Below are 22551 nucleotides of genomic sequence, written 5' to 3' on the forward strand. Positions count from 1 at the left end.
GTGGGTTCAAGCCCCGTGTCGGGCTCTGTGCGGACAGCTCAGAGCCTGGAGCCTGCTTCGGATTCTGTGTCTCCCTCTCTCTCTGCCCCTCCCCTGCTCACGCTCTGTCTCTCTCTCCCCCTCTCTCTCAAAAATAAACATTAGGAAAAATAAATGTACTTAAGTCAATTTAGAAATATGAACTGTTGAGCAAAAGTTCAGAGTCACGTAGGCCCAAGGGTATGTAGCAACACTGGGATTTGGGAAACCCAAGGCCATGGGTGGAGGTGGGAGAGAGGAGCGCTGAGTGTATGTGAGTGTGTGCGTGTGTGAGAGAGCATGCACGTGGGTATTTGCGTGACCACTGGGTGAGTGCGTGTGCGTGTTTCTGTGTGTGTGTGTGTGTGTGTGTGCATGTGTGTGTGTGTGTGTGTGTGTGTGCTGGTGAGCACGCACATGCACGTGCATGCTGGGGGGGCTTGCTCTTCGAGGGCAGGTGCTGTGGAGAAGCAGCCCTGGAGCCCAGACACCAGGCTCGGGAACCATGTGCCGTGTGACCTTGTAGAGCGTCCCTCTCCTCACTAAGTGTCACTGTCCTTGTCTGTATATACCTGTCTCATCTACCTGTCAGGGTTGTTATGAGAGGTGAAGGAAAGACATCTGGAAAACTGTGTAGCATGTCACGCCGTGGCATGGGGACGGGGGAGGGGCGGTCTGTTGGTAGACAGAGCAGCCAGGAGCTCCGCTGGGGACTTGGAGGCAAGACCCGCTTGCAGTCCAGCTGCAAAAAGGGCCAGAACCTTTGTCCCCAAAAGAGCCTGCGCAAGCCTGGGTGAAGCTGAGGTCCAGGAGATGGCAGAGCTCATCCGATGAACTGAGTGTGTTAAGGTTTACAGCGCTGGGCGAGAACTCAGAAGGGAGCTCACCTCTCAGGCATCCCAGGGCCTGCCCCGCTCCCGCCACGGCCCGCAGCCTGTTGGTTCCTGGCTGGTGCCTCACCTGAGAAGTTGAGCGGTGTCCGGAGCTGGAGGAGGGCGACATCGTAGTCGTGATTCTGGGTGCTGTAGAGGGGGTGAGGGATGATCCTCTCCACCACAGCCCCTTGGTGCGGCCTGACGGCACTGTGGCTCACCAGCCCCGTGTACACCCGCCAGCTGGACAGCCGGGACAGCCTAAAACTACACACAGGAGCCGTGCTGAGCCCAGGGAAGGGAGGGGCAGAAGAGGCTGACATAAGCATGCCGGCGGATGGAGGAAGCTGGCCAGAGAAACCATTAATGGAAGCCCCCATCACCAGGCTGGGCACTCGCAGGACCCAGGGGCCAGGCCTCTTAGTATCGTTGCAGCAGCTGGCAAGATACTGGGCACACAGTAGGTGCTTAATAAATGCTGCAGAACGGCCAGAGACATGAGACACTGGGGGTCATCTGCAACCCCCCAGCCCCTCTGTCCTGAATGAGCCCCCTCCACACTTTGTGACGAACATCAAAGGGGCTTGTGTGACCTCCTAACTCTGAGTCAGAAAAAGTTCTGGGAGTCCTGCCTCTCCACTTACTACCTGTGACCATGGAGAAGACACCTCACCTCTCCCAGCCTCAGTTTCCTCATTGTGAAGTGAGAAGTGTGCTACTGCCCTGCCCGCCACCAAAAGAAGAGGTCCAAAGAGCTCATTTGCTCGTCATTCATCCCTTCCTTGCTCCAACCAGTATTTATTAAGCACCTATTGTATTTCAGGACTGTTCTAGGCCATGGGGACATGGCCGTGGACAAATCAAGAAAGGGACCCAGGGGTAAACAAGACTGAGAGCCCCCGTTCCTGGGGAGCTTCCAGTCTAAAGGGGAGGAGAGACATTAAACAAATAATTACCCGGAAGGTGATTTAATGACACTTGTGATAAACATTAAGAAGCACAGAGCACTGTGAATATGAAAGTATTTTGAAAACTTCAAAACTGAGCCAGCACAGAGGACCAGTCTTTGTCTTACTGCTGCTACTCATGCAAATTGTTCTTGGCACTGAACGGGGAGAGCACTTCGCAATCCGTGCCCCTGAGGACGCACATGGGGAGGCAGACTGTTCGACGTGGACTTTTTTTTTTAATTTTTATGTTTGTATTTATTTTTGAGAGAGAGAAAGACAGAGTGCGAGTGGGGAGGGGCAAAGAGAGAGGGAGACACAGAATCCGAAGCAGGCTCCGGGCTCCGAGCTGTCAGCACAGAGCCCGACGAGAGGCTCGAACCCAAGAACCGTGAGATCATGACCTGGGCCACCCAGGCGCCCTCGACATGGACATACCAACGGCCAAACGGAAAAGGAAACTGAGGCCGTGTCCTCCCCAGCAGCCCCCGAGACTTGCCTGTGCATGCAGTGCGCGGCCGTCATCACCCAGCGTGGGGCCAGCACAGAGCCCCCACACGTGTGCCGGGAGCCCAGGGCCACACTGGCCTGCCAGGGCCAGCGCCCGGGAGCCACGGCCTGCCCACCAACTATCCGGGAAGCCAGGGGCCTCGTCCCACACTCTGCAAACAGGAAAGCATGAGTGAGATGGTGACTAGGGAAGAGAGGTGGGTGATAGATTGGTCCTAACTCTCGGGGAGCACGGTCCAGTGTGGACGGCTCTGATTTATTTCTCCCGACCCTGAATTGGGGGTATGAGAAGGCAGAAATCAGTCTGCGAGCTCACGGAGGCCCACACCTAGGCCTGTGTTGTGTGCAGAGCCCCGACACCTAACCAAATGCCTGTCCCACAGGAGGGGTCAGAATGTTGGTGTGTAGAGGGATACATGCAAAAGGAGAGGTGAAGACACAGACGGATGATTGGGGTCACATGCAAGGAGCTCTGCAGACTGTCTCCCATGCAGCCCCTGGTTTACCACCTGCCTTAGTCTCCTGAAGTTGCTCACCGGTTAACGGCCTACAGTAATCCCCCTGGGGGCTCTCCAGAGGAAAGCGGGAAGGAGCCTCAGAAGTCAAGACAGATAGTGCTAGGAAGAGAAGCAAGATTATCCAACCAGATCGGTGGCTGGTGGGGGACACGACAGAGGAGTGGACGGGGCTCTGTTGAGATGGAACTGTGTCTGCAAGAAGGTGACCGGCAGGCAGAGGGGAAGGTGGGCAAGGAACCCCATCCCACACCCACGCTGTGTGGCTCTCCACACTCAGGACAGTGGGGAGACCCTTTCCTCCCACTGCCGCCTTCCTGGACTGGACACATGACTCACCAGAGCATCTGAGGGAAACGATTTGACCAGAAGCGCAGCTGTCCCTGCAAAATGGAGATCGCAGCAAGAAGCTGGACAGGGGCCCACCCGAGGGCATGGAGGCCAGGTGGAGACAGAGGAGGCCTCCGGTGCAGCCCCCCTCTGTTTCCCACCCCCGCCCCAAGCTCCAGGCCCCTCCTCATTCACAGGCCCCCAGGACAGCACTGCTACCCTGGCCCACTGCCCCACCCCAGGGTACCAGCGGAGGTCGTGGCCCTTGAGGGTTGTCCTAGACAGGGCCCCAAGTTACAGACAAGAAAGTCCAACTGTGCCCACTAAGAGCCCCCAAATGGACGTGTTTTCGGTGGATGAGTGGATAAGGGACTGAAGGAAGAACAGGGAGCTTTGTCCCATGCCCCTCCTGGGCTTACTCTCTCTTCTCTATCCCCCGCCCTTTGCTCTCCTCTCCCCCTCCTCCTTCTTAGCAAACCTCCATTCCTGCTGGACCAAAGCCCTCTTCACTCACCTGCTTACTGGCCCCAGCAGCCTAATGCCTCGATCGTTCTAGTGTCTCAAACCCACAGCATCCCGGCTCTCCTGGCAGAGTGAATCCCCACTCATGGGAACGGAGTTTGTGATTTCAGACTGGGAAATGTTCCTCTGTGTCCTATATCACACGGCCAATGTCTTTGCTACCAGCCTCCCATGACAGGAAGATTTCTGCCGGACTGTTCACCAGGAAGTAAGGGACCCCACTCAATCTCCTCAGAAGCCCTACCTGGGCTGCCACACGTCCTCCAGGAAGCCTCCCAGTCCTGGAGAGAGCTGAGCAAACCCCTGGGAGCTGTTGAGCTGGATGTCAGACAGGTTCACTCCCTTGTAGTGAGTGAGTCTTGGCAGAAGAGGGGAACAGAACGGGGGAGGAAATCGGTTTGCACTGTAGCACAGGAGATGGCAGTTAATCATGACCGGGATATACGTGATATACAATCCACCCAACAGTACCCTCACTGAGCAAGACTTTGACAATGACTTCTGGGATTTATATTTGTTAAAAAGCAGTATTGCTCAAAGGAGAGAAACAGGCTGGGGTACCATCATGTCCGGAGGCCAGGAGATGGCCAAAGTGACCTCTTGCCAGTTCCTGAGCACTTTGATGGGGACGGGCAGATAGAGGTCTCCAACTCCCCCTTTCCTACCACCAGCCTGCCACCCTCCCCGGGCCCCTAGCCTGGCCCCAGTTACCTGAGATGTCCCAGGCTCTGGCAGATCCGCAGCCCCAGGGCAGAGCTCCAGCCCTCGTGGCAGACCAGGAGCCAGTCTGGCCGAGCCCTCACCTGTACTGCCAGCAAGAAGCCCTCAGGGTGGATTCTGAAAGATACTGAAGGCACAGCATAAAAGTCACATCCTACCTGCTGAGGGGTAGAGAGGCAGAGTGGCCAGGGGGAGCTGGACCTGGCCGTGCGGGGACCCAAAGAGGCCTTAATGACCCCTGTCCGTGCCTCAGCTAGAGATCAAAACAGTCCCCAGGGTGTGCTGGATGCTCCGAACCAGAGATCCACTTTTTGAGGCTGGACCATGTCACTCCCTTCCCACCAGAGGAGGAGACCCGGATGCAGGCAGTGGATTCATGGCCTTCCATTTTGGTCCTCTTTGCCCCTGGCCAGAAGTGGGGAGCCCAGAGCTCTGACGGGGCTCAGGGCTGGGGGGAGGGCAGTCTTGCTGCCTTGGGGGTGTGGCCCACCTGTTCTGGGAAGCGAAGGGAGCAGGGCTTCCTCACCACTGGCCTCTGAGCAGCTCAAAGGCATCTCCTCATCCTGCAAGTTCCCGGGAGATGGCTGAGATGCGGCTGGCCACAGATACAGCACTTCAGAGGACAAGGACAGGGAGAGGTCACAGAGAAGAGGCTAGGAGAAGGGAGGGATTCCCAAGGAGAGGGCCAAGGGGCAGAACAAGACCCCTGCAACAGAGGGAGACAAAAGCAGCTGCCTGGGGACTCACGCACCACCCAGCCTTAGGCGGGTCCCCCAACTAACACCCCGAGGAGAGCACACTCTGTCTGTCCCTGTCTCCGTCTCTCTCTGACTGGGAATGATTTCTAGAAAACGTCTGCCCTGGGCCTCCCCGGGGCATCCATTCAAGTACCTTACACTTATCACTGTAGGACTAAAACATTCTTTACGCGGAGCCTAAATCCCTCCAGCTGCGAATCCATCCCTTCTCCCCTGCTGTCAGCTCGGGGTAGATCAGAAAGACGCTCTTCCCGACTGCCCTTTACACCCGCTTGTGTCTGGCAACAAGGACCCCCCAGATCCTGTTCTCCAGCCCTCCCCAGAGCACCGACGGGCCCCAGCACTGACCAAGAAGCCATGAGCCGACGCTCGCACCAGCCAGCAGCGCCAGGGCGCCCAGCCCCACGCAGCCGCGCCGCCTTGAGCACCAGCGCCCCGCCTGAGAGGCTGTGGGAGAGGGCAGAGGAGTCTGGGTGCCCCGCTCCTGCCTGCCAGCCTCACTCTGCCCTGAGGCACCTCCATGGGGCACAGCAGCCACTGGGCTGTGGCGGGAGTTTGCTCCCACTGTCCCTGCCCACCTCCCCCTGCCCCATCACCACAGAGCCCACTCAGTCCCCAAACTGGGAAACGGCCAAAGCGGTTCCGGGAGGAGCAGTGAGGCTGCCTCTCGCCATCGGTAATTTGGGACTGGCCCATGAAGGGTCTGGGGAATGTGGACGGCTTATCCACTCACTGTCTCCACCTTATCATTCCCCTATAGCCCAATCTCGCCTACTGGGCTGCTGCTGGGCCTCAGGCCTCCTCAGTGGGTCTCCTGGCTCTGCTCTGAAGATCCCAGGTCCTGGACCCTCCTCTGCATACTGAGGCTCCATGTGGGCTTGGCCATCCGGCATCAGGCTCTGGGAAAATAACTGTTGGTCACTCAGGATCCCCACACCACGGTGAGAAGTCACAGCCCACTACGAGCCCCCACTCTCTAACCTCGGCTGTGCACTCACTGCCTCTTCTTCATCTTAGACACTCTCTCTGTCTTCCCACTGATGCCCATGCCCCTCCAGGCCTTCTCCGCTCCCCTGGATCCCCTAACCTCACCCACCTTATTCTTACAAGGCCAGTAAGCATCAGAGCGGGTATTCAAACCCAGACTGGGCTGACTCTGAAACCCACACTCCTCACCACCCACTCCCCTTGCCTCCCACAGCTATCAAGGGCATCCACTGAGCCTCTCCACATCCCTCCTCAGGCCTCCAGACCCCAGCCTTCTTCTTCCCCTCCTGTGTCAGAGTAGGAAGTGCCCCTGCACAATGCACCATATTTAGCCCAGGTGGATAGGCCACAATGGGGGACACTGTAGGGAATTCAAAATAAACCAACATGGAACACTCCCCAGCTGCCCCCAAAGAATCTGCAGTGGAGTCCTGACAATAGGTCATGTAAAAAAAGCAGAATATGTTAAGTGACAGAAGGGAAGTTCAGTTTCACCACCAATGGCATTCAGAAGCAGGGCTTACTTCTCACCGGGGAGATCAAAAAAGGCTTCCCAGAAAAGGCAGCCTGAGACAGGCCCTCTGAGACGCACGGGGCCTACATGGACATATATGGGCATTGGGTGTTCTAGGCGACTGAAGAGGCAAAAGCATGGGGGTGGAAAAGCACAGAGCAGAGTAAGTTATATGTTTGCCTGAAGTTCATGTGCCGTGAAGAAGAGTAATGGAAAATACGATCTTGGGGGAAACACTGGAAGAGCAGTTCAAAGCTAGGTCTGCAGCCTAACACCTCTCCAAACTTCAGTTTTCTCATTTGTAAAATAAGAGTGATCACCATTACTACCCAACAAGTAATCTCCCTCCTCTAGTTCTTGTCTCCATTCATTCTCCGTGTCAGAGCAATCCTAAAATTCAAACATGAGCAAGTTAATCTCATCTTTAAAGGACCCAATGAGAGGCGTCTGAGTGGCTCTGTTGGCTGAACGTCCGACTCTTGATTTCAGCTCAGGTCATGATTCCAGGTCATGGGATCGAGCCCTGCTCAATCATGGGCTCCTCCCTGAGTGTGGGGCCTGCTTAAGATTCTCTCTCTCTCCCTCTGCCCCTCTCCCCCCACCCTCTAAAATAATAATAATAATAATAATAATAATAATAATAATAAAGTACCAAATGAATCTCTGTAGTCTGATAAATCCAAAGTCCTAAGACATGGTTCAGAAAATCCCCTGTGATCTCACCCTTCCTCACCTCTCCATCCCCAGCTGCCAGCATGAGTCCCTCCTCAGTGGAATTCAGGATCATACTAACACACATGCCAGTCCTCCAGGCCTTCACGTGCTCTCACACCACACAGACTTTGCACTTGCTGTCCTTTCTCCCATGTAGCTGACTCCTAGGACCCTTTAAGACATAGCTAGACATCACTGCTCTAAGAAGTTTCCTTCAACCCATAAGGCACCTGTTTTGGCCCTATATTGTGCTCATTTACCTCTCTCTCTCTCTCTCTCTCTCTCTCTCTCTGCCTTTCCTCACTGGTCTAGGCATCCCTAGATGCCCCGTGGGGGGGAGAGAGAGAGAGAGACAGAGAGAGAGAGAGAGAGAGAGAGGCCAGGTCAGGGATAGCACAGATGTAGGTACAGCCTTACCATTTGGGTCAGTGGCACCAATGTAAAGCCTCAGGGTCTGCTAGTCAGGGTTCTGCTCCTGTTCTTGGATCAGCATTGATTAAATAGCCCAGCCAGCTTGGCTGGAGGGTGAGGTTTCCCTAGTTCACATAGGGCCCCTCCCTTTATCCTCCCCCCACTACACACACACACACACACACACACACACACACACACACGTGCGCGCACGCGCGTGCCAAAGAGACAATGAATCTGCTCAGAAACCATGAATAGACCCCTTGTTGCAGGGAAAGGGGCCAAGGGCTGGGCTGGGCTGGGCAGCCTCAGGCCCTCCCATCTGCTAACTAGAAGCTTAGAAACAGAGAAAAAGGTTATAGGGAGGAGGGGAGGCCAGCTACTGTTGCTTAGCAACCAGGTCCCTTGCGCCAAACAGTGTGCCCCATGCATGCTAGCACATTCCCCCTTCCTGCTGACAGGGCTGTATTGGAAAGACTGATATTAGCATTTGTTGAAATGTTTCTGAGCCCTCTGGATTACATCTCATCTCTGTGTGGGTTGGCTTTCCCAGCAGTGTGGGGCTGTCACCATGTTGGAATTGGGATGATAATGAGGAATCTTAGTCGTTTCTCTCCTCAGGGCTACACCTGTCGCCCCAATGCTGAGGAAATGGGGCCTCTCCCCCCAGCTGCCCTGGGGACCAGTTACTACAGGAGCCCCCAGTGCTATCTTGCTTCAAAGCACAAAGCGGCCCGGCTGAGCTGAGCACGCCTGGGAACCACAGCTCTTCAGAGAGGCAGAACAGGTCCCAAGGAAGAAAAAAGACTTGTGTGGCTTCCCCTGTTCCAAATGCTTCCCACGGACCCCTCAGATAGAACAGTTAGGAATACGGGCTTTCACCTAACCCCAGATCTGCCACTTCCCTTACTGTCTCACCTGTAAAATAAGGAAACAGTACCCACCTCATGGGACTGATGTTGGAAATGAAGGAGATACTGAATGTAAAGCTCCTAGCCTGATATCTAGCATAGAACCTACTCAGTAACTATTAGCTGCTATCACTATTATGATTATTACTGTTGAACCTCATCCACACAGCCTTTATTTTTGCTATTTTCCTCTTACATTCAGTGTGTCAACTCTGAGCTTATGGTAATCACACACAGCACCCCACACTTCTAATACAATGAAGAGACAGAGGTCAGCTATGAATCACAGAAGGAGGAGGAAAGAACTGTTGGCGGGAGCTGAGAATTCCCTGGCTAGGCTCTGAGATCCCCTAAAACAAATACCCCTCTGCCTACATAGATGAATAGTTACTGTGTCTGGAATTAGTTTGGGCATGGAGAATGAATACGTCACAAACTAGGAAACTGCAGGCTGAGGGAAGACACAGGAACAGGTATAAATAATTGTTATTTGTGAAAAGTGAAATAACAGGGGCATCAACATAGATGTATAGGAAGATAAAGAAATAACCGAGTCCTTTGCCCAGAGGACACAGAAAAGGCTTTATAATAGAGGAGACATTTGAGCTGTGTTTTAAGAAATGAGAAGGCAATCACAGAGAAGGGCATTTCAAATATGTTACAGGTGATGTCAGTGAAAATGCCAGAGTAAAGCCCTCTGAAAATTCTCTTCTTCACAAAAGCAAGGAGAAAACGGACAAAAAATTATCAGAATCAACTTCCTCAAAAGTCTGGAAATTAACCAAGGGCTTAATATGGAAAGTGTTTATTCAAGAAAAAGGACACAATCTTGGTAAGAACAGTGAGCCTTTATGGCATTTTAATGTTTATTTACTTTTGAGACAGAGAGACAGAAAGACAGAGAGAGACAGAGTGTGAGCAGGGGAGGGGCAGGGAGAGATGGAGACACAGAATCCAACGCAGGCTCCAGGCTCTGAGTTGTCAGCACAGAGCCCGACGTGGCGTTCGAACCCACAAAACGTGAGATCATGACCTGAGCCAAAGTCGGACGCTTAACCGACTGAGCCGCCCAGGCGCCCTGCTTTATGGCATTTTAATTTGCTCTAATTCCATCACCCTCTCTCCAGCGCTGAAGTAGCCTTAGGAACCAACATCCCATGATCACAGGGAAAATCAGCAGCTTGGTAGTCAGAGGTAGAAGAGGGTTGGAGCTCCTTCAAAAAGCCTCATTTCCAGAGAGCAGTCATTATTTGAACTGTCTGGAAGATCCCTTTTGCAAGGCCATCTTACTTTGACTGGCCTCTGAGCTTGCCCAGGATGAAGAGCTTTTTCCCTAAGGAGGTCTGTTGAAAACAAGCAAAGACAATTGTGGGCCTTTATGGCTGCCTGAGGCAATGGATAACAGTTGGGGCAAACAATAAGCTAATCAAAAACCTTAAAATAAAAAGCTGGGGAATAAGGTGTCCATAAGGGGATTTTGAAATATTCCAGAGAATCTAGAAAGCATGCATATGCATAGGAATGTGCACATACCCAGGTCTGTGTACTTATTTAGGAAAGACTTCAGGAAGGTCCTAAGCTTTCATCTCTGGCTAACCTTGATGCTCTAAAAAAGTAGGAAGTGAAGGCTAAGGCAGAGTTGTAAACTTCCTGGCTGATTGTTGAAGGCCTGCCCCAACATGCCCCTAGAGCCTCTGCACAGACTGAGAGACTTATTGGTTCTAGGCATCTAAAGCAAATCTCTGTCCAATCTTTAGCTGACCACTAAGCTGACTGAGCAGAGACTTCAGTGGCCACACATGACAAAGAATACATAGGCATTACAGAATTCGTTCAGAAAAGTCACTAAACAAACAACATCAACAACAATAAACACCAGGGAAGAGGGAGAATCTGATTTCCAGAGTTGATGTATTATATCATTTAAAATCCAGTTTCCAACAACAAATGGTGAGGCACACACACACACACACACACACACACACACACAATAAGAAAGTATGGCCCATATTCAGGGGGTAGGGAAGCAATCAATAAAGGGGTTCTGGTTCAAGATGATGATATACAAAAAGCTCCTGAACTCACTTCTTTCCACAGACACAGCAAACCTACAGCTACACACAGAGCAATGGAGCTCGCTTCCAAGTTCCTTCCATGGAAGGCCTGAGCATCCTGTTCACCTTACAACTCATGTAAGTTATAAAACGGTGACTGTAGTTTATAACACTGCAACGTATGATTAGATTTTGCTAAGAGTATATAACTTAAATGTTCTCACCAAAAAGTAAGTAAACAAATATGTCTACAAGTAAGTAAACAAATATGTCTAAAACAGGTGATAGATGTGTTAATAAACTCGATGAGAGGAACCCTTTCATAATGCACATAGACATCAACATCATTAAGATGCACACTTTAATTTTACAATCACAAGTTTATCAATCATAAGCCTCCATAAAACTGAAAAAAAAAAGCGTGGGTTTTAGATTACACTGAGACCGGCCTCTTCCTGGCCATCCTTCTCTGCTCTGCTACCTAAGAAGGCTCCCTTCTCTTTCTCTCTGCTACTCCTTCCATCCCAGATGAGCTATTCTGAGGGCCCTGGCTGTTTCCCTGGTTTGGACAGAATACCACCACCAGGGTAAGGCAGCAGGAGCCTACGGTGCAAAGTGTAAGGAGGTAGTCACTAGCAAGTGGAGTGTTAGTACCTGACTACTCTAAGAGTGATGCCTCCTTAAATTTTGTGCCATAGGGTGTGCCATCTGAAAACCAGCTGAAGCATGACCCCTCTGCACGAAGGCCCTGGGATCTCTATTTTTACCATGGTGATTCAAATACAGCCTCATCCTAGTTCTGACCCTGCTCCTCTACTTTCTTCCCCCTGACAACTCCCTGACTCCCAGGACCATGTCTATGGATAAGCCTCAACTCATGAACCTTGAAATTTTGCTTTCTCTCCTTCTACAGTGACTATTCTCAAAAATATCAGCTGTCCTTCAGAGGGGCCCTGGCACTTTCAGACAGAGAAAAAATACCTAAGTTCAAGTTATACAGAATTCTCGGACTTACAAACTTTGTTGAAAGGATCTACCATTGAATCTACCATTAATGCTACAGGAAACTGGAGGTGGTCCAAGCCCAGGTCTCCTGATGTCTGGTCCAGGGTTTCCCCCCACTCCTACCACATACATGCCCCACACGTCATGTCTTCACAGAACATGTGGGCTCAGCGAGAAGAAGGTCCCCCTGTGGACCACAGCTCTGGCCAGCGCCTATGGAGTTCTATCCTGCTCCTGATGTCCCCTTCCTGTCTACCGGTGGGTGACAGCTTCAGCTCTTGTTTGTGGATTTAAGCCTGCCCACGATCTTCTGTTCCCGACTGCCTGCCCTACCGATTTCAGACTTGCTGAGATGGCCCCCATAATCACTCTCTCTTTCTTTCCCAGAGGAAGAAAGTCTGGCACTCCCAGTGTAGGTCATGAGAGCACACGTGGGGGGAAATGCAGGATCAAGATTTCGAGAGGCTCTGTACGTCCCCTTCAGTTCCATCTCATGCCCTTCTGTGGCTTCATCTGTACCAGGAATGCCTCTCTCGCTCTCATCCAGCCTCTATCTGTTCATCATCCATCTGTATCTACAATATCCCCAGGTCCCCTCAAATAACTCCCACCCCCTCCCAGTTCAGTTTGGCTCATTCCACTGGGGTTAGTTCAAGCCATCGGACCCTCTAATGCCATCCCACAGTCTAACGAGGCCCAACGGCATACCTCCTTCCACCCAACCCTCTGCAGAGTAATTTTCTCAATGAAGAAATTAATGATACCTAAATCTAATAAAAGAAAGCTTTAGTGAGTGAAAATTGGGAAAATGCGAGATCCAGTTAACTTATTCTAGACCATTACTGCGTATTAATAGGCAGCCAAGAAACCTTGACTGTTGCCATTTTGCTTGCATTGAATACAAAGAAATGGATGAAAGTGTATTTAGAAGGAAAAGAATAGCTATGTGATCTCATATAGTAATCGGTTGTTTATTCATTAGCACACTGCTTTCTGTGTACTCTCTTACATCTTGTTACTCTGACCAAAATCTAAAGTAAGGGATGCCTGGGGCACCTGGGTGACTCAGTCTGTTAAACGTCTGATTCTTGATTTTGGCTCAGATCATGATCTCACAGTTTGTGAGTTCGAGCCCCACATTGGGTTCTGCACTGACAGTACAGAGTCTGCTTGGGATTTTCTGTCTCTCTCTCTCTCTCTCTCTCTGCTGCTCTCTCTTTCTCTCTCAAAACAAATAAATAAAGTTAAAAGAAAAAGACCTAAGTTAAATGTCCCTCCACCTCCTCCAACAGCCTCCACATTGGAGAGCCTCCTCTTGTAGTTCATGCATCACATGCATATGGGACATGGCTGAGGGCTAATTGGTGGTAAGCCCCCAAGACCAGGGACACTGTCTCTTCATCTTCGTCTTTTCAGTTGCACACAGTGATTGGCATGTGGCAAGTGCTCAGTAAAGTCTGTTGATGTAATCAATCAACATGTGCACTTGCCAGTCTGTTTTATTTCCTCTCTTCTACCATCCTGTCCAGTCAGGGACGTTTCACCCCCCTGCCTTAGTTCAGACTCCTATCATCTCTTGCTTTCTAAACAATCTCCCTGCCTTTCTTCTCAGCCCCACATAGCACATCCTCCACATGGCTATCAGGATTCCTCCTCTTTTTGGCCTCATGTTTCATTGCATCCTCCCCCTCCATACACATACCCCGTAAACTATATTCCAACTATAGTCAAATTTCTAGAATATTCCTCAAGTGGATGCCATTTCCACTCTTCACTTAGGCTGTGCTCTCAGGCTAGAATGTCCTTCCCTCATGTTTTCATAATTAGAAAGCTTCTGATGCTTCAAGATATGGCTCAGCTGTCAACCCATCGCAAAACTTCTCACTGCATCCCCTAAATCCAAAATTACTGGCTTCTTTTTATACAGGCGCACCCGGGAGGCATTGCTAGTTCAGTCCTAGGCCACAGCAATAAAGTAAATATTACAATAAAGTGAGTCAGATGAATCTTTTGGTTTCCTAGGGTATATAAGAGTTATGTTCACACTATACTGTAGTCTAGTAAGTGTGCAATGACAGCATTATGTCTAAAGAGGCAATACATATGCCTTCATTTTAAAATACTGTATTGCGCAGGGCACCTGGGTGGCTCAGTCGGCTAAGCCTCTGACTTCAGCTCAGGTCATGATCTCACTGCTCATGGGTTTGAGCCCCACTTCAGGCTTTGTGCTGACGGCTCGGACCCTGGAGCCTGCTTCAGATTCTGTGTCTCCCTCTCTTTCTGCCCCTCCCCCCCCCCCCATTCATGCTCGGTCTCTCCCTGTTTCTCTCTCTCAACTAAATAAACATTTAAAAAATACTGTATTGCTAAAATATGCTAACAATCAACTGAGATTTCAGCAAGCTGCAATCACTGATCACAGGTCCCCCTAACAAATACAATCATAATGAAGAAGTTAGAAATATTGCAAGAATTACCAAAATGTGACATTACAAACATGAAGTGAACAAATGTTGTTGGAAAAATGGTGTCACAGACTTGCTTGATGCAAGGTTACCACAAATCTTTAATTTGTAAACAAAACAAAACAAAACAAAAAACACAGTCTGCAAATCACAATAAAGCGAAGTGCAATAAAACAAGGTATGTCTGTCTGCATAGAGTTACTCCTAGCACTTTGCCCAGTAAGCAGCACATCATAGTCCCCAAATTAGAAAAAAAAAAAAAAATTAGCTCCATTCTGTCCTGCCCTGCACTCCTGTTGCATCAGCCACTAAGGCAGCCATAAAAAGTGGGAAGGACAAAAAAACAAAAACAAAAACAACTCTCTTGTCCCCACGCAGGAGCATGCATTCCCAAGAGGATAGGGAAACAAGGCCTCCCTTGTTCAAATATTCAGACAAAAACTTACCCAAGTTGTATTCTAGGAAATGATTTCTAAGCCTACAAGGAAGGAACTATCCATGGTTTCTGGAGGACTTCTCAAGCTCAGGGATAAAATATGAAGTTTATAATTTACATACCATAAATAAAAATACCAACTATAGTCAAATTGTTCAAACAATTGTTCATTTTGTTAAGCGACTACGTTTTCCTTTTTTAACTTTGTTTAAAAGCCGTTTACTTTGGGGGCGCCTAGGTGGCTCATTCGGGTAAGCATCCAACTTTGGCTCAGACCATGATCCTGTAGTTCACCTGTTCGAGCCCCTCGTCGGGCTCTGTGCTGACAGCTCGGAGCCTGGAGCCTGCATCGGACTCTGTGTCTCCCTCTCTCTCTACCCCTCCCCTGCTTGCGCTCTGTCTCAAAAAATAAATAAATAAATAAATAAAAGGTCAACTTTGGGAGTCATTCAAATTTCTGTCTAAAGACAAGTTTGTGGAATACTCAGTCAAACATGGACTACGAGGAGATTTCCCCACATGGTGAATCAGTGGTGTCACTATTGGACACAAAGGGCATTTTTCACCTGCTTTAATTAAGACAAAAAGGAGTAGCAAAAGATATCAATCATGTGGTTGATTAAAAATAACTTCCCAAACATCTGCTCTAGTTCAGCAATAGCCACCTGACATTTTAAATCAGTATCTAACAACTGATATGACTGTAAAACCTTTGTGACTCAGAGAAAATAAGTCACTCTCTCCATGTGCAACCTTCTCGGATACCCACTTTGTCACCCACTGGTCTTTCCTTTCTTCTCCAAGACTTGCTCTCATCAGTCACCCAAAGCCCATTCATGCCTGCCAGTATATGGTGCAGGGTCGGGCACTGCACAAGGTGCTCTGCTTTCTGGGAACTCAGTCCAGCTCAGACACACACATGCAGAACACAGAGACCACACGATGACCCCGGTAATATGGCGGATGATAAAATCAACATAAGCAAAGTGAGAGTTTTGTTTTCACATCAGCTTGTGTAGGGGCAGCGTCTTTGATGTTTATTCTGTCTTCACGACCATCCCAGAAGGTGAGCAACACAGGAATTTCTATCTCTGGTAAGTGACCAGGCATAGAGAGCAGAGGAGCTAACTGTTTTGCCCAAGTTCACACGGCTAGGCCAAGTGACAGGAGCAAGGAGAAAATCATGTCTTCTGATTTTACATCAGCGCTCTCTGCCCACCCCCACCCCTCCAGGGCTGCCCCCTGCAGATCTGGGAAGACCAGTGAGAGACTGCCAAGGTCAGTGGTCCCTGGAGCGAGAGGCAAGCCGAAGACCGGGGTTGAGGTGGGGGAGACAGGGAGAGGTTTGAGGAACCATGCCAGCTCGGACAGGTGGGGTGGAAGCAGCTGACAAAACCAGCATGAGCCCGTGAAGTTTCCGCGGCGGTGATTTTCGGAAACCCTCCAAATTATGGGAGAACTGACTTGGTATGTGGCAAGATGAGGAAGGAGGGGCACAAAACCACAACGGTCTTTCCTTTTATTCTGGTTCCCGTTCAGTTTTAAAAGATATACCCAGGCTAGAAAAATGCTAATGCCACTTCAGCTCCCCTCTCTTTTCCTGCCGGAACAGAAGCAAAGTTCCGAGGGCCCTGGGGCCGCATCAGGGATGCCTGGAATCAACAATGAGCTCTGCCAGTCTTGTCTCTGTCCTCTGCCAGTCTGTGAACCAGGGTTACAAAGCAGCTGTCACAGTAACTTGACTAATTAAATTAGAGCCCACTGAATGCTTTATTGACCTGAGACTCACTCCAGTGAGCAGGCCCACTTCAAAGGTGACTATGTTCATGGCTGTTAGTTAACAGATTAAATAAAATAGACAAAGACAATGATGGGCAATAGGAAAAGTCCTGTTCCTGTAAACAAAGCGTCTAAAGCACAGCTGCTAGAGTGTGTGACCTGCTATGGGGAGAGTTGTGTATTCCCTCTACCCAGATACATATGTTGAAGCCTTAACTCAGAATGTGACCGTATTTATGGGGGTGCCTGGGTGGCTCAGTCAGTTAAGTGTCTGACTCTTGGTTTCGGTTCAGGTCGTGGTCTCACGTTTCATGAGTTCAATCCCCGCATTGGGCTCTGTGCCAACGGTGCAGAGCCTACTTGGGATTCTCTCTCTCTCCCTCTCTCTCTGTACCTACCTACCTTGTTCTCTCTGTCTCTCTCGAAATGAATAAACTTTAAAAATTTTTTTAAATAAAATAAAATTAAATTAAATTAAAATAAAAAATAAAATAAAATAAAAGTGACTGTATTTAGAGACAGGGTCTTCATGGAGGTATTCAAGTTCAAAGAAGGTCATTAGGATGGGCCCTAATCCAATATGACTGGTATCCTTGAAAATAGGGGAAATCTGGACAGAGATGCAGAGAGAAAAGATGATACAAAGAGACAAAGAGAAGACAGCCGTCTACAAGCCAAGGAGACAGGACTGGAACAGACCTGATCTTGGACTTCCAGCCTCCAAAACTGAGACAATACATCTGTGCTGTTGAAGCCCCCCAGTTTGAGGTACTCTGTTTTAGCAGCTCTGGCCAACTAATACCTCTGGACACATATGAGAGGCAGGAAGACCCCTGGGGGAAAGGACTTTTCATGAGAACAGTAAAAACAACACCAGCTCTGGACTCAAAACAAACCTGGGTTGGGACCCTGACTTTGTATTACTCACTGTGTGTATTTAGGCAAGACAGTTGACCTGTCCGTGCCTTGACTCCTCGTCTGCAAAAGGGACACATATCTTCTTCAAAGGAGCGGTTTTAGGAGTAAATGTGGAAACACACTCTTTGGCTTATCCAGGTCCAGGCTGCACAGATCCAGCCCCTCAACAAGTAGGCAGAGCCGTCAGTGGAACTTCTGACCATCCAGCAAATACTGACGGTGATGATCACAAGGCGCTTTTGTAAAGTAACTGCAAAGTGCACGTTCACCTGATTATTACCACACCGTCTGTGGGATTCTGTGAACATTATGATGAATGTTTCCCTTCACTCGGTTCCTTCTGCCCCACTGAATTTATTGCACACTTGCTCTTTGTCTCTCCAACCAGGGACTTCAGCTCTCTGCTTAAAAGTCCCCTCCTGGGGCGCCTGGGTGGCACAGTCGGTTAAGCATCCGACTTCAGCCAGGTCACGATCTCGCGGTCCGGGAGTTCGAGCCCCGCGTCGGGCTCTGGGCTGATGGCTCAGAACCTGGAGCCTGTTTCCGATTCTGTGTCTCCCTCTCTCTCTGCCCCTCCCCCGTTCATGCTCTGTCTCTCTCTGTCCCAAAAATAAATAAACGTTGAAAAAAAAATTAAAAAAAAAAAAAAAAGTCCCCTCCTGCATTTCTGCTGGCAGCCTTGGAACAGAAGGGGAGTGTATTCAGCCCCCAAGGTCTCCCTCTCTCTCATCGCCTCCCTCTCATGCTCACTCCTGGAGACAGCCATATAGACTTTGGGGGAAAAAAAAAAAGCTTCTTACTTAAATCATCCCACCTCCACCCAAAAATAATCATCATAACAAAACCAAATGGAAAACCACTTCCAGTAGCATTTCATATAATAAAGCCCTAGCTGTACAGAATTATTGGCAAATTGGCTATTTTGGTTAACTGCCTATGCTATTTAAAAGTCACCCTATGAAGAATTAGATGTCAATCATGTATGCTAAACTCCAAGTACATTGGGATGGTTTGATCCTCACCAGTTTGAAAGTCTTACAGAATTTGGCAGTGTTTCAGGGACTCTGTCAGGGCTATAGTTGGTGCTGAAGACTCTTGATAAGAAGAACTGAAGATAATTTGTGTCTCTAGGTTATATAAATTGTAAACATGTTTTAAACATATACATAAATACAAATATCCACACATAGCCAAGGGAAGAAGTTCCCCTGGGTCCCCAGATCAATTCCTTCCCATGTTAGAGGCCTCACAGGTTACTTACAAGGACACTCCAGTGGGTGTATGGGTGGCTCAGTTGGTTAAGCATCCTGACTTTGGCTCAGGTCATGATCTCTCAGTTTGTGGGAGCAAACCCCATGTTGGACTCTGCTACAGCTTGGAGCCTAGAACCTTCTTTGGATTCTGCGTCTCCCTCTCTCTGCCCCTCTTTCGTTTGTTCCTTCTCTCTCTCTCAAAAATAAATAAAATAAAAACTTTAAAGAAAAAAAATGACACTCCAGCTCACACAGCAAAGGTGCCTCCCCACCCCCCCCACCCCCCGCTACTCTCTTTAGGTGGCTTACAATGTCACACATCGTGTGGGGTTGACTTCAAACCACTCAGTGAATATTCAGGCTTACTCTGCCCAGCTCTATATCAAGAAAAGCATTAGACACCATTCCTGCCCTCAAAGGAGTTCCAGTTTAGTTGGGGAACTGCCTACAAAATTAAATCCTAAATTGGGTGCATTGAGTTTGAAGCACTGGACACTGGAATTAACAGGTCTGTGATCACTATTCGGGGCCAGGTCCTGTGCTGTGTACTTAGCATAGATTAAGTCACTTCATCTTTTTCGCAAGCCCGTGAGCTCAGTCACACGATTGTCCCCACTTTACAAATTCTGAGTCAGAGAAAATACATAATTCATGCAAGGTCACAGAGCTGAGAAAGTGCAGCCTTGGGTCCCTGTGACCCCGCAGCCTGTGCTAGCCCTCCACCCTCCAACCAGGCCCCTTCCACCCTTCCTTCCTCCCAAGGCCAGCCGGCCCAGCTGGCCACCGAGAAGATCTTCCAAAGGACCAGAATGGAGTCCCTTTCAGTCTTTCTTCCCTGCCCTTTTTGTCCCCATAGCTCCTGCTAGTCTTTCCCAAGATAAGATGATGAAACCAAAAACCAGAAATCTCAGCCTGGAGGCTTTCTCAGGAGCCCCTTTCTTTTACTCTAAAGCAAACTCCAAGGCAAAACACACTTGAATACAAATTTTCAAAGGTGTTTACTTGTCTTCACTTCGTGTTAGAATAGCATTGCTTTCCTAATGAGACTGTGGCTTTGCCTTTATGAAAAGAAAGCTGTCATATAGGTCTGCTTCTCCTCTAACTGAACTATTCTTTCCTTCTTACTGTTTTGCTGGCGGAAATTGGTAAGAGACAAACAACAGCCACAAGTTAAGATTCTGTGGAGTTCTCAGGGACCCCAAGTTAAATTATCATAGGTTGATAAAGTGAACGTTAAGCAACGAGGCACGTGAGGTAAAGGGAAGCAGAAAAAGAATAAGTAACATTGCCTCCTCCCAGCCAGATGGAAGAGGTGGCTGATATTTTTCTAAAATGAACAAGAAGTTGACACCAGGCGGTAGGGGATTTCAACTCTCCCGTAAGACTCCCAGAAGCCCCACTCTGCTAAAACCCAGAATGCCCAGTGTTTGTTTTTTTGTTTTTTTTTTAACTATTAGCCTTGCTAATAATTGCTTTTCAGAAAGTCAAAGAGGCAAACAGGCACTTTTTATCCAAAACGTCAGATAGAGGACAATTGCAAATTTCACAACAAGCAAGGAAGAAACGATGTGGTCTAGGCAAGGGCCCTGGCTTTAGGGAAGCGTATTTCAGAGATCACAGACAGTTGCCAGAAATGATCTCACAGCCAAAGACTTTAAAAGAAAGACATCACACTATGGATGAAAGGGGAGGGGGAGGGAGTTCGAAAGTGAAAATCTGACAATATAATAAAATATGATGATATCACACACACACACACACACACACACACACACACACACACACACACAAAAGCAGCAGTTTGGCTGCAAATGGAAACCAGCAATGAGTTCTACAAAACAACAACAAACAGTCCCCTCATAAGCAAAAGTCTCAAAATGGCCTGGACACAGAAAAACAGCTTCAGAAAGATCAAAGCCCAGAATGTGCTGAAGTTTATAAGAAACATTATTTCAAGGAGCTTGCAGGGGTGGGGGGGAGTTGGGGGGGGGGAGGGAGTATAGTCCGTGAAAGGAAAGAATCGAAAGAGCTCAGCTCCACTGGGAGCTGATGGTGTGATGTTGAAAACCAAGAGAACACTGAACTATTCCAACACTGTTATGCTTCCATATTCCCTATCAAGGAGAATGATCTTCGGCCTGGAAAGGATAGAACAGACATCGTTGAAAGGAAAATGAAGCCAAAGATAGGTGAAAAGACAGAAAAAGCAAAGCTGGGTTTCCAATGAGCTCATAATTTCAGACTCGGATGAATTCTACCCCACAGGACTTAAAAATGAAAGTGCACATGTAATCCCAAACCCATGCTATTATTTGTGAGCAACAGCAAGGGCCCCAACTTTGAAAAAGGAGGCAAAAGATCTACTGCTACTTTGGACCAATGCCATCGAAGTTAATTTTACAGAAGATCCCAGGACACCTTACTAAATAGATAGTTGGTGAGCAAGAAGTCCTAATTTTTTCATTTTAAGTAATAATAATGCAGATACAGATGTGGCAAACTATTTAGGCTTTACATTTAGGAACACAGCTTGGTGCTGAAATGAAATGAAATTTATAACAAAGTTAATCTGACATACTTAATGTCATGCATCATTTTTATCATCTTCCATGTTAATCAAGCATAAATGGAGCCCTTCGTGCAAACGAAAACAGTTACTATTCTTTTAAAGTCAGAGAATGGGAATGGGAGACAGAAACCTGGCAGTGGCCACTCTACACCCCACACTCCACCAGGCAGACCTTAGGGAAGAGGGTTGCCCTGCCTTAAACCAAACCAGTTGCAGACTCCAGCCAATACCCCGACCTTGGACCCAATAGCTGGAGCTGTGTCACCATGTCTGTGAAGACAACCTCTGTGGAAAAAAACCAGGAAAATCTGGTTCTAAGAGGGTTCTAAAATCTGGTTCATCAGAGGATATCCTCTCTGATGAAACAATCAACAAGTAGAAGGTCTTTGCTGGGCACCCTTAGAACCCAGAAACTACAGGATTGGGTTAGCTGGAGCAAGCGGCCAGGGCAGAGAGGAGGCTCAAAAGGGAAGTGATGGCATGAGTCAGCCATCAGGCGCAGTTAGGTGTTTACCTCACAGCCAATGTTCAGGGAACAGGAGGAGCCTGAGTGGAGAAGTATGGTTGGGGAAGCAGGGAGGGTGGCAGGCAGGTGGGGGATCCGCCTGCCGGCAGAGGAGAGGGGGAGTGAGGAGAGGCAAAGGATGCAAACAAGAAAAAGCTTCAAAGGAAACAAGAGTCAGACTTTACATAGAAATGAGCCCTGGGTTTGAAATGAGAGGCTGCCTGGCATTTGCTTCCACATTCAGTGTGTTTGTGGGAGCAGGGAGGACGGAGGGGTACAGATGATCAGAGCTGTTGCGTTGCCTGGGTGATCATAATTGTTGAAGATGGGTGATGGGTACCTAGGGGTGTAATATTTTCTATACTTTTATAATATGTTTCCCCCCCTATCTTTTTTTTTTGGAAGCTACTAAAACTTTTCCATTTACTAAGTTAAAAAGGGGGAGGGGAACCACCCAAATCCTTATAATAATGGCCAACACAATCTTACCTTCTCTTGTTACTTTGCTAACCTCCCCGCCTCCTACTCTCTCCCCCCTCTCTGCTATTCCTTGAGTTCACCAGGCACGCTTCTCCCACCTTAGGGCTCTGCAAGGGCTGCTCTCTCTGCTTAGAACTACCTGCATCTTGTAGCCACACAGCTTACTTACCGTCTCAAGGAGACGTACTCTGACCACTCTATTTGGAATGGCAGCTCACTCCCCTTTTCCCCCTTCTCTGGATCTCCAGTGGAGTTCACATTTTTCACTCTACATGTATTCTTTACACAGCACTTAAAATCTTCAGACATATTGCCTAATTTACTTTGTTTCTTACCCGTCTTTGTCACTAGAATTTAA

At 48.7% G+C, this 22551-nt stretch overlaps 1 protein-coding gene across 9 annotated transcripts in view; it reads right to left on the minus strand.

Annotated features, from left to right (window-relative positions):
* The window catches only part of TMPRSS5 (transmembrane serine protease 5), a 92574-nt gene that overhangs the window by 64074 nt on the left and 5949 nt on the right, over positions 1–22551 (minus strand). For 2 of the 9 annotated variants that reach the window (XM_040483049.1, XM_040483050.1), the window contains exons 2-9: positions 5968–6091; positions 5541–5639; positions 4925–5047; positions 4426–4561; positions 3959–4117; positions 3202–3245; positions 2337–2499; positions 979–1157 (exon numbers count right to left, since the gene is read on the minus strand). In XM_040483049.1, the coding sequence (XP_040338983.1) occupies positions 979–1157; positions 2337–2499; positions 3202–3245; positions 3959–4117; positions 4426–4561; positions 4925–5047; positions 5541–5639; positions 5968–6091 (1027 nt within the window). Of the gene's footprint in view, positions 1–978; positions 1158–2336; positions 2500–3201; positions 3246–3958; positions 4118–4425; positions 4562–4924; positions 5141–5540; positions 5640–5967; positions 6092–7824; positions 9625–22551 lie in introns of those variants that run through there. The other 7 variants (XM_040483042.1, XM_040483041.1, XM_040483048.1 and 4 more) reach the window with 7 other exon arrangements.

This window comes from Herpailurus yagouaroundi, unplaced genomic scaffold (genome assembly GCF_014898765.1).
Source record: "Herpailurus yagouaroundi ecotype Mexico unplaced genomic scaffold, PumYag 161, whole genome shotgun sequence".
NCBI lineage: Eukaryota > Metazoa > Chordata > Mammalia > Carnivora > Felidae > Herpailurus > Herpailurus yagouaroundi.